The 12206-nt window shown below is 35.1% G+C and overlaps 1 protein-coding gene across 2 annotated transcripts; it reads left to right on the top strand.

The window, feature by feature from the left end:
* Positions 1–125: 125 nt before the first annotated feature.
* On the top strand, positions 126–6612 carry LOC132187545 (zinc finger CCCH domain-containing protein 11-like). Of its 2 annotated transcripts, none has more exons than XM_059601891.1 (8): positions 126–471; positions 1040–1124; positions 1244–1384; positions 1526–1614; positions 2652–2840; positions 3019–3149; positions 3230–3332; positions 6185–6612. In XM_059601891.1, the coding sequence occupies exons 1-8, from the start codon at positions 304–306 to the stop codon at positions 6368–6370; spliced, it is 1092 nt and encodes a 363-aa protein (XP_059457874.1). In that variant the 5' UTR covers positions 126–303; the 3' UTR covers positions 6371–6612. The 2 variants fall into 2 exon arrangements, with proteins under 2 accessions (XP_059457874.1, XP_059457875.1); XM_059601892.1 differs by having other exon boundaries at positions 381–471; positions 1225–1384.
* Positions 6613–12206: the final 5594 nt, after the last annotated feature.

Genomic DNA, 12206 nt, shown 5'->3' with positions numbered 1-12206 from the left:
AGTTGACGTTATGTTCGACCCATCACAAACTCTGGACTCTTTACCCGAAGAAAGCAGCAGGCCCATCGGGGCAAACAAGACATTATATCCAACCAAAACAAAATCCTCCTACCCTTCTGATCCCACACAGTACTCCGCAGGGAGCAGAGAAATCTGCTCAAAACCCTAATCTCCCTCTTCGATACGAACAAATCTCCCTCCAAATTCTTTCTTTTTCGCTCCGATTTCCTCATTTATACATTTCAAAGGAAGAGCTACCGATTTTGATTCTTGTATAAAATTTTTGAGCAAAGTTTATTAAGCATGCCTCCCAAGCAGGCATCGAAGACGGACATGGCGAAGAAGCAGAAGGTCGTGGAGGACAAGACCTTCGGGCTCAAGAACAAGAACAAGAGCAAGAATGTCCAGAAGTACGTCCAAAACCTCAAGCAATCTGTACAGCCCAAAGCCGACCCCAAACTCGCCGCTAAGGTCCGCTGTTATTTCACTTCCCGTTGTTCTATTGGTTGCTATTTCTTTAGAGAAGATTGGATTTGTTAGTTTGATTTAATGAAACTAGGTAAAAAAAATTATTTGGCTGGAAAAGGCCGTCATTTTATCTAGGAAATGTCAATTTTAATTTGTAATAGCTTCCACACGACAGATATTTGTTCAGTGTATGAAAAAATATATGTGAGATGAGTGAATTTGGTTGATGAGCTGAAAAAGTACGAGGAAGAGAAAGCTAAAGAGAAAGAGCTCAGTGATTTGTTCAAGATTATTATTATTATCGTCATCATCATCATCAGTGAATTGAAATCTATATATCTCAAGCAAGCTGAGGGAAAAAAATTATAAAGTTAGAATTCAATTGGATTTATGTTTTTGCTGGAAAATGCCGTCGAGAAAACTTTATTCTCTTGGAAATATCTATTTCAGTGGTGTATTTTCCACACAACAAAGAATATTGGAGTGTCGAGGAAATAAATGTTTTTCTGGTCGGTAATTAAGATGATTTGTCTGAATGAGTGGAGGCTGAATGAATTTGTTTGATGAGCAGAAAAAGAAGGAGGATGAGAAAGCGAAAGAGAAAGAGCTGAATGATTTGTTCAAGATTGCGGTTAGTCAGCCGAAAGTTCCACCCGGTATGTGTCATTTACTTTCTTTCTTTTTTATAATGAATTATTTGTTATTTTGATTGGTTTTGTGGTTATGTTTTTGAATTGAATGGTATGTTTGTGATAGAAATTGGTAATTTGGGTAGGTGTTGATCCAAAGTCTATATTATGCGAATTTTACAAGGTGGGGCAGTGTACCAAGGGTTTCAAATGCAAGTTCTCACATGATTTGAATGTCCAGAGGAAGGGTGAGAAGATTGATATTTACAGTGATAAGCGCGATGAAGGTAATTGAGTAGATGTTTGGTTTTGTGTTACGTAGTTATTCAGCTCTTCTTGCCTTGCTACTTATTTTTTATTTCTTGGTAATCACCCAATTATGATTTTGATTTGTTGGGTGTTTGCTTCTTTGTTTATTTATTCTTAAGATACGATGGAGGATTGGGATCAAGAGACCCTAGAGAAGGTGGTAGAGTCAAAGAAGAATGAGTACAACCAGAATAAACCAACTGAGATTGTAAGTTCATTTTTTGACTCTTTAATCGTTTCTTCCAATACAAGTATAATGGTAGTTTCTGTCATTCCAAACATAATATTGGAAGTGCTGTACCTATTTTTCTCTCCCTTAATATCAATTAACGCTTTCAACTTATGATACAAACATATATACATGTATGTGTGGATGTTTGTACTGTAAAATGTTTCTTGTTCTTTTCTCTCTTTCATCTTAGGCGTTCTCTTATATATTTCATGCGTACTAGGGTTGCGCCCCTCTACACTTTTTGATATATACAACATTACTTATCAAAAAAAAAAAAAAAATGTTTGCACTGTCTAGACTAATCAAGTGGTTACATTTGTAGATGTAGCTGTGGCAAGTTCCCTAATTTTGGGTGGGATGTTAAGTTAGTCTGTTACACTTGTTAGTCAATTGCATGTAGAATTATGAGATTAGTTATGGAAAATATTCTTTGCCCCCTCCTGAAAGGGAAAGATTTTAAAGTGGCGATAAGGTCCAAAGTTTCTTAGTTGTTTGATAATGTTGGAGTAATGTGAATCTTTGAAGCCTATGCAATAAAATGGCGAGAAGTGAGAACTCATATTTCCCAAATAGTGAGAGGATTAACTTTCTTGTATTTCTGTGGGTTTCTGCTGCACTATGATTTGAAGGTGGTGCGTTGGCTCTTACTGAGAGGAACATGACCTCTATGAGCTCCTCAAGAGTTGGAAAGATGAAGCTTTTGAGTGAGTGGAAATTTGCCCTCTTGGCAGAGTTATTAATTTGATGGCTGCATGTTAGGTTATATGGGTCAGCGTGGTATTCCTTTCATCATTCTTGGTTGCCCATTCTTATCATAATTCTTCATATGTTATTTTAGTATTTGACCTAAGTATCTTCATATTTATAAATTCTTAAAAACTTTTAAATAAAATTTTGTTTGATCTAAGTCTGTTCCTCATCAGGGGTGTGTACTTATTTTTTCTTTCAAGTTCCTTAGTACACTGAATCTTTCTGCACAAACAGGAAGTTTTTTTTAATAAATTTATATACAGGTTTGCAAATACTTTTTGGACGCAGTGGAAAAGAAACAGTATGGTTGGTTCTGGTCTTGCCCAAATGGTGACAAAGAATGTCACTACAGACATGCTCTACCTCCAGGATATGTTTTAAAATCTCAAATGAAGGCACTTCTAGAGGAAGAGGCCGATAAGATTCCCATTGAGGAAGAGATTGAAAATCAGGTGATAATCATATTTCTATTGGTTAACTTTTAGTTTTGCTTATTTCAATTTTCCTACTGCGGCAGTGATATTTTTGTCTGATTGCAGCTTCATATGTTCTAACCTAGATTATTATTGTTTTATTTGCCCTGTTTTCTGCTGTCAGTTCTTTTAATTGATTGTCTGCTCTTTTCTTCAGCGTGCTAAAGTAACAACCACTACTCCAATGACTACTGAGCTTTTCATGCAATGGAAGAAGAAAAAGATTGACGAAAGAGAGGCTGGCTTGGATGCACTGCGAGCAGAGAGGGCTAAGAATGACCGCATGAGGTATTTATTTCCTATCGTTGCTTTCGGTTTAATTATCTCCAATAGGACTTGCTATTGATTTAGTTTTTTGTCTGTTTCAGCGGTCGGGAGTTATTTCTTTCAGATGCTAGCTTGTTTGTGGATGATGCTGAGGCATATGAAAAATACCAAAGGGAAGAAGAACTCGAGGCTGCTGAACAGAAGGTAATCCTTCTTCTTTTTGATTTTATAAGGTAAATGGTGGCTTGAAACATATGGAACTTGAATTCCAAGGTCAGGGAACTCTAACTACCCTCCCTTTCTTTTGCCAACTTTTTAAGTTCCAACATCTTTATGCTGCATGGTCAAAGCAATGTGTAACAGCTGATTTGTATGAAATGTGCCTTTTACATATGATTTTCCCTTTTATATGTGTGGAGCAATGAATTATATGCTACAACATGTTGATTGGTATGCTCTAGTTTAGGAAAACTGCTCATTCTGATTGAATCAGCCTTATAATCTAGGACATGCTGAATGAATCATGACTTATAGTCGGACTAAGCTTTATTCCTATGCTATAAGCAATGTAGAAAGATATATGCTTAAAGCTCAATTTTGATGTCAACACATCTAGTTGGAAACCTTGATGCCGTATATGATGCTCTTTGGGCGTTGAGTTTATGAAACATGGAGTATGCCCTCAGTCTGTTCTCCTAGCAACTTTTACTGCTAGACTATTCAAAAAAATTTACTTGTACTGGAGAGGTTTACTGGTGGGATGTGCTATCTTCGGTATTTTCATTCTTTGTTTCGGAAGCTTGTGCTATTTAATTGAGGCTGAAGAATATCCTAGGTTTTGTAAATTTTTTAAAAAGCAAATTGTTTGTTACAATTTTGGTGGTATTTAGCTCAAGTGCTTCTAGAAATGCTTAGGACTGCCATTGTTCAAGGTAGGCACAAAGCCAACTTCTTATTTGATTTAATTGACATACAAGGTTGGTAGGCAAAGACCCTAGATTTAGATGGGTAGGAAACCATAATTATTTTGGTTTTCTATTTATGTGTACAAAAATACTAGGAATAGTACATTTTCAACAATGTGATTTTGTTAGTTTGTTTTAGTCATGTTTGAACAATGCCTGAAATGCAGGTGATTGTGTTATGAAGTCATCACCTCAGTAACCAGATAGAAAAGGAAAGGAGGGTATTTATCAAATGTAGAATATCTATTTTTTCATAAATAATTGCAAATTCATTAAAAAGTGCAAAGGCACAACCCAAGTACACAAAATGTATATACGAGAGACACTTAACTAGAAGAAGAAAAACAAATCTAGAGAAGTATGAAAGCTAGAAATATTAAACTCAAAGGCAGCAGCCCTATGGTAAAGTGTCTTACAGAATAAAGCCTTTAAATCCACCAATGTCCTCTTACGGTCCTCAAAGCTCCGATCATTTCTTTACCTCCAAAGGCACCACATAAGGTAGGACAATATCATCTTCCATATTGTATCAAGCTGAGGCCTACCACCTTGCGCTTTCTAGCAAGCGAAGAAGTCTACCACCCAAGTAGGCATAACCCAAGCTAGCCCTACACTGCTGAAAATAATATTCCAAAGAGCACTGACAATTTCACAATGGAGTAGAAGATAATTTGCCGACTCCCCACTCTTTTTATTCATGCAGCACCAATTAAACAATGACATGTCGCTTCTTTAGATTATCCGTGGTGAGGATCTTCCCTAATGTGTTTGACCAAGCCAAAAATGCCACTGTCAAGGAAACCTTATTCCGCCAAATACTCCTCACAAGGGAAAGGAGAACTATCATGGGAAACAAGGACATTGTAGCATGAGAATTCGAATAACCCTCTTTTGGGAGGAACCCAACAGATCTTGTCTTCACCACCCCATCTCAATCTGAAGGAATGCAATAAATTGAAGAACAAGGTAAAGAGATCCACCTCTCAATTGTGAGCCGCTCTCAAAAAATTAATATTCCATTGATTAGAGGCACTAGAAAGCTCCAAATGGCCTGCCATGACATCTTCCTTAAAACGTGCAATACTGAACAAATCCAGAAAAGCTATCTTGGGGGCTTCATCCCCACATCACACGTCATGCCATCATCTAATTTTGGAGCCGTCACTCACCTCAAATCTAGCATGACTAGAGAGCTCCCCCAGCCCCTCCTAATATTTTTCCTAAGCTCCACACTACGTCCTATGGACCTCAGATGAACACTTTAAAATATCTTTATTGTCTGATTGGTTGTCCTGAAGAAATTGAAAGGTTTCATTCATGTTTACATAGGTTTTGAAGGCAGAATATATCATCTTGAATGAGACCATTAGTTGCAAGAGTTACAGCCTCGAGAAAAGCAAACTGATGGTATTATTATTATGATCCTCATTAAATGCAACAATTTTAAGTTATTCCTTGAGGTGGATTAAAAGCTGTCATTTTAGAATTGGCCACATCCATGTAAGTTTACACAAAATTTTATGTAAAAGAAAAATGAATAATTTAACTTTCATGGAATAACCAACTAGGCCCTCGATAAAATGTCATTTCCTAATGTGTTTGCAACCAGGTTCTTTTTAATTGCTTAGAAAAACCAACATCCTGAAAAGAATAATGGTTCGGACAGGTATTTGTTTCAGCCTTACATGGTTAAAAATGTGGGAGAAAAGGTCCTCAAAGCGAGTTGTTCAATTCAAATACTGCAAGTCACACCATGGAATAATTTTGCATTCTGTGCACAACAAAATGGATACAGAATTACGGCATTTGTTACTTGTTTGGTATATATTATTACCTGTTGTCTAAACTGAATCGGACTATTCATATCATGATTACTAGTATTCTTGTGTGCAATGTTTTCTTGAGTTTCTGTAACTGCACAAAGTTTCTTATGGGCAATAGTTATTTCTCAAATAAATATATCAATTTTCAAGATCTAGATCAAGACATTCACAGAAGTTCAGTTTGCAAAAGCACTAAATGTGCAAGATAAGCTTGTTCAAGTGTGTTGTACATGGGACATTTGCATGATTTAATTGTGTTCAATTTCAGGTCAAAGATGACTCAGCTGCCGGGGAACCAAGCTCCTCAACTAACACCGTTGCTGATCCTGAGGACTCTCTTGTTGTTGATGATGATGATGATGATGATGAGCTGGACATGGACGAGTTGAATGAACTCGAAGCAAGTTTGTCAAGAACATCCATTCAAATTCGTGAGCCAGGTATAGAGGCATAATCTTGAGACAGACAGAGAGAGAGAGAGAGAGAGAGAGGGGCAGAGATAAATGTTGGCAACCGGCCATAAGTTTAAATGAGGGATTTCGTATCGGCTATCTGATCTGACTGTTGTCTGGGAAAATAATCTATTTTACAAACAGGGATAATGCGTGTTATGTGCATCTTTTATTGCTTGGAATGTGGTAGATTATTTGGTATGGCTGGAATCCAAATTTTGGTTCATTTTTCCCACTTGACCAAGATCGAGTGCCCACAAGACTCTAGTTTTGCATTCCTGCAGTTTTACCAGTCTTTTTCAAAGAGGTATTGGAATGAAACATGTTAGCCCATAAACTAGAAAGAGTATGGGTGTTTAATACCAAGTTACCAACAGTAGTGGCAGCCAGTGGTAACGATATGAACGGGCAGTTTTGTTTTTTTTTTAATCACCAATTAGTCTTAATTGGTTTTGGATTTTATTTGCTTCTATGATATATCAATATCCTTGAAATCTTATGAAACCAGTTAAATCAACCACTAGCATCACCGCCGTCAATTTTTCTCCGCAGCATCAAAACTAGACCTTATCCGCCCATTCATTGTGCCCTAAATCTAGTGGTAATCATAATGTTCTAGAGTCGCACAGTAACAACATTTGCAAACAGACAAAATTTTCTTCTAAATTAGGTTAGAGAAATTTATTTTAATCTAATTTATTAAAATGACATGTGTTCCTTGAACATGTGAGATACACATATTTTTTAATAGCAGGGACAAAATTAAAATAAATTTTATTAAAAACGCATATGTATCTCACATGTTATTAAAAAAATGAACACATATCACTTTTATAAACTAGGTTGAAGGAAATTTTTTCAACCCAGTTTGAAAAAAAAAACTATCCTTTGCAAATTGGTTCTCTACAAAGTATACCTAGATACCTTTGATTTTTGCTATATCAACCATATGTAGATGTTTTCTGATTTGAATTCTTCTATGAGTGTTCTTTCAGCCACCAAAATGGTTGCTTCCGGCCACTTCAATGACGGGGCGTACAGTTAGGAGTGCTACAAATCCTTACAACTAAATATCAGTTTTTTTCTTTTTTAATCAAATAAATGAAAGCGGGTTACAGAATTAAAAGACTACAAAAGGGGTAGGCTCCACGACAACAAAGCCTAAATGGTAAACACAGTACAAATACATGAACAAATTCGGAATTAAGTTCAAAAGAACCCAACAACAGGCAATGGTGTTGCCCATAGTCCCAGAATAACTATAAACAAGCCGGGTCTTTTCCAAGGCTACACAAGGCGGTGACAAATTGCAAAAGAACTCGGTGAAGAGTCCGTTGTGGTAAAGGACCATCGTTAAATGGTTGTTACAGGGCAGGCACCGTAGAAAATTGAATCAGAGCCGTTGAAGGCTGGCCACCAGCATCAGAAATCTCCCCTACAAGATCCAACAACTTTAGTACAAGGAGATCATAACCCATAGAAAGCAACAAATAAAGCAAAGAAAAACAGAAAATACAGAAAAGCTCCAAAAAAAGCTTCAACAGAAAAACACCCACACATAAACAACGTACAAATAGCTAAAGAAATACAACCACTCAACAAAACAACGACTCCGGCAGCAAGCATGCAGTCGGAGGAGCTAGAGTGGCAAGACTCTGGGCCGGCACAAGCAGTGGCAGAGAGAAGTGGGGGCGACCTGGGGGCTGTCACCTCTGGTAAAAATAAATTAAATTTTTTAAAAAAAAAAAATATTTTTCTAGCTGAATTGTTTACCGCCCTAGGTAACAAAATTTTGTTTTAAAAAAAAAAAAAAAAAAAAGTAAAAAACTCCTCCAGCTGTTTCGGTTTCTTGGTTTCACATTTAAAAAAATAAAATAAATACAAATAATAAAATAAAAGAAATTTAATGTTTATTTATCAATATTTGGCATTTTCTTGTCATAATCCAAGTACCCAGCCAAGTAAGTTGAGAGTAAAGTTTATAATTAAAGCCATTAATGCCTTAATTTGTCTTGGTTATAATTTAAGATTTTTAACTGAGATATATCTCTCATTTTCATCATTTTATCATTTTGTTTATCTTATTCTAAAACAATATATATATATATATTTTGGTATGTTTTATATAGTACTTTGGGATTTTGTCAAGCATCAACGAGTTTCAGAAGATTATTGCCAATCTTAGATTTGTTCTTTTTATTAATTCATTTTAGGCTAATAGCTATCGGAATATGCTAATAATTTTATTATAATGTCATTAGAGTATGAGAAGTAAACAATTATTAAAACAATACTTCGTAACAAAATGGAAGATGAATTTCTTAAAGATAATTTACTTGTCTTACATTGAAAGGGGAATTGTTGAAAGCTTCGATGCAGATTTAATACTTGATGATTTTGTTTTTCTAAGACCGCATAGAATGCAATTTTAGACACTTTGTATTTTGTATTTTCCTTTACTTTTGTACTAGTGCCTACATGGTAACTAATATATCAATTTAGCATATAAATATGCTTTTTGTGATACATATATTGTGGTATAATTTCTTTTCTTTTTTTTATTATATTTACCATATTATAATAAAAATATAATATATAAAGAGAAAAAAAAATTATTTATCATTATATTTTATTATTTTACTGACGCCTCCGGTAGAATGAACTCCTGAATCCGTCACTGGGCACAAGGAAGCCACTCACTAGCGCATGATGAACAGACGCTAGTAACAAAGACCGGAGGGCCAAAATCAGAGGAACAAAACACCACACAACACCAGCAAGGGCGGAGGTAGGCAGTCAAAGGAAAGATCGGAGGAGCCACACGAGGAGGTGATGGCGCACAGAGGTGCAGATGGTTGCGACAAGAAGCGTAGAGGCCAAAGAGCATGGAGGTGAACTGCTTGGTGTTGATAGATCTGGTTTTGAAAAAAAATTAGATCTGAAAACACCAGTTTGGGGGCTGCAAAGGTTGAAGGATGACAGGTGGTGGCTGGGCTTGACCGATTTGTGGCAAATCTGTGACGGAGATGGTATGGTGATGGCAGAATAATGAGATGGGGCAATGATGGCGACGCTAAACGGAGATGGCAGATAAACAAGGAAAAGAAAGAGCGAATGGAGAAAGACAAGAAAAAAACAGGAGAAGAGGAAAGAGAACCAAGGTGGAAGGGAGGAGGGAGGGAAAAAACTTCATCCCTCCTCCCTTAGGCAGCTGAATGAGGCGGAAGAAAAACCTCACAAGTAGGTAAAAAACTTCTCTCTCTACAAAAGAAATGCACTTATTACATTAATTAATAAATAATTAAATTTACTATTACATCAATTTATAAATTTACATAATATGTATATTAAATTTGAGATTGTGATTGATGTGGCAATATAACATATATTACCATATCATCATCAATCGGGAGGGAAATGTAGGAAAATAATTACTAACTCGATCAATCATTTTATGAAGTCTTGACCATTCAGCTTCATTAAAGTTGATAAATTCCAATACAACGTGAAGATTCTGTCCACAGTAGACATCCTCAAGTGCGCTAAAAATCAAGTTGACTGCCTGTCTAGCCAGTAGAGCCGGGATAACATCCCATGGGTAGGGTCTGCGGTCAATGAAAGTGAGGACCCCATGGTTTTTGTCACGTGCTTTACATTTTGCTGAAGACCCTGTGGCCACGGGAAGATAAACTGGATCCGCCTCCGTTTGTTAAACGGTTTTGACAAAGACAAAGGTAACTTGCTTTTTTATTTTTTTTATTTATTTTTTTTATCACATTAATTATATTTTTTTATTATTTAAATAAAAAAATTACTATAAAATAATTTTTTTAAAAAATTTTTTCATACCAAATATTCTTTACTTTTTTACTTTTATCAAAAATAAAAATAAAATAATTCTTGCTTCTTTCATATTAATCAATTTTTATTTTGAATAGGAATTCATTTATCAAACCAACCCAACAATCGCCAGTTGTGACCACCAAATCTTTATAGACTTCATTCATGACGTGACAGTGGCAGAGAGACTAAGGCAGGGGACCGACTCTTCCGGTCTTCCAAAGGAGCCTTTTGTGTAAAATGCCAAATCTAAGGTGGTGTTTAGCAAACAACATTAAACACCATCGCACTGTTTAGGTAAAAAAAAAATAATAATAAAATAATGATTGACATGAAAAATAAAAAAAATAGTATTAAAAAAATAAAAAATTTTGTTTTGTAATAATTTTTTTATTTAAATAATAATAAATAATAAATAATATAATATAAAAATAAAAATATTTTTTTTAAGAAAAAAATAAAGTAAATAATGCGATGAAATGTGGGAAAATGTGAAGGGAGGTGGAGGATTTAACAAACAAGGCGTAGCATTACTGACTCTTCCAGTCTTCCAAAGGAGCTTTTTGTGTAACGTCTGACGAATCAGCAGCAGTCTTGGCTTTTCATTTAAGTAGAAGGCCCAGCCCAGTCAAAGCTCATGTGCTGTTATCGTCTTTACAGTTATGCCATTTAAATCATGTTTTTAAATGGGTTTGCTTTCCAATTACTTTCCCATCCATAGAATCTATTCCACGTGTCTCATAGAGCTGGCATTTTGACGTGAAGTTCGGACAGCCTGTTTTTTTTTTTTTCCCAGCCCCATGCTCATGCCAACAAAGCACATATTTTGCTATTGTTCGGCTTTTATATTGTTATTTTAATAATAATGTCTATGTTGTAGTTTAATCAATAGTTCAGATTGAATTTTAAAGTTGATCTACTTTTAAAAAGAAAAAGAAAATGAAGAGAAATTTTAAAAAATTCAATTTTTTTTTATTTTTTTTATTATTTTATATGTCTACATAAGAGGGGGGAGGAAAATTCGAACTAGTAACCTCTACTTCATTAAGTGTGGTCCAAGCTGATTGAACTACCTTTTGAGAACTGAAAAATTTAATCTTAACCCTTAATTAAACTACATCATATATGCTATTATTTTCAATGTGGCACCAAAACCTTTTTATCATTGATTGTTCAGATTGAGTGTTAAAAAGAAAATAATTATATTGTTATTTGCTTTAGAGTGCCAGTATAAGTGAACTTTGCAACTCTAACTTTATGGGTCGATCCAAAATAAATTTCAGTTTGAATAGTCTTATCAAACGTTTAATATTCAAACAATCAAATTACATTAGATCCTTATCCTAAACAAGCTTATCTTCAGCTTGATCTTATCACCAATCTTAATCTCATTAACTCGAATATATATATATATATATATATATATATATATATATATATAAGTTCTAGAAGCTTACTAGATAGCCAATCCCGTGTGTTGAACATACCAAAAAAACAGAACACAAGAGAGGGCCACGTATCGTCGGCCAACAAAATCTTATGACGATGCTGACGACATATGCCCACTTGTAATCTGATGTAAGGCGCTGAAGTCACAAATAAATTTTTACGCGTAAAAGCCGCCCCGCCTTGGAGTGGGAGATTCCTTTCTGAAAATCAATTCATATAAAACCCATTTGACTGAAATTAATTAATTGTAGATTACCCTATTAATCCAATTTCAGACCCACTAATATATATTTTTTTTTAATAAACCTATGGGCGTGCCCTTGCTTTGTCCACGCATAGATATAAAGGGATGTGACTCATGTGAACTTCACGTGACAATCAAATCATTACCTTTTTTTTTAATGAAATTGTCATTAAAAAAAGTAGCATCAAATTCGTTGGTCAAAAAAAGTAGCGTCATAGTGAGAGAGTTTGGTCAAAATCTTTTATTATTATTATTATTATTATTTATAAAAAAGTAGCATCAAATTCGTTGTTGAAATAATAGTG

Source organism: Corylus avellana, chromosome ca7 (assembly GCF_901000735.1).
Source record: "Corylus avellana chromosome ca7, CavTom2PMs-1.0".
NCBI lineage: Eukaryota > Viridiplantae > Streptophyta > Magnoliopsida > Fagales > Betulaceae > Corylus > Corylus avellana.
The sequence above is the reverse complement of the archived record's forward strand: the minus strand, read 5'-3'. Positions and strand labels throughout refer to the sequence as shown.

Coding starts and splice junctions, on each gene's coding strand:
- LOC132187545 (XM_059601891.1), top strand. CDS start 304: ATGCCTCCCAAGCAGGCATCGAAGACGGACATGGCGAAGAAGCAGAAG. Junction 1,385..1,525: donor CAGTGATAAGCGCGATGAAG/GTAATTGAGTAG, acceptor TTTATTCTTAAG/ATACGATGGAGGATTGGGAT. Junction 1,615..2,651: donor AGAATAAACCAACTGAGATT/GTAAGTTCATTT, acceptor ATTTATATACAG/GTTTGCAAATACTTTTTGGA.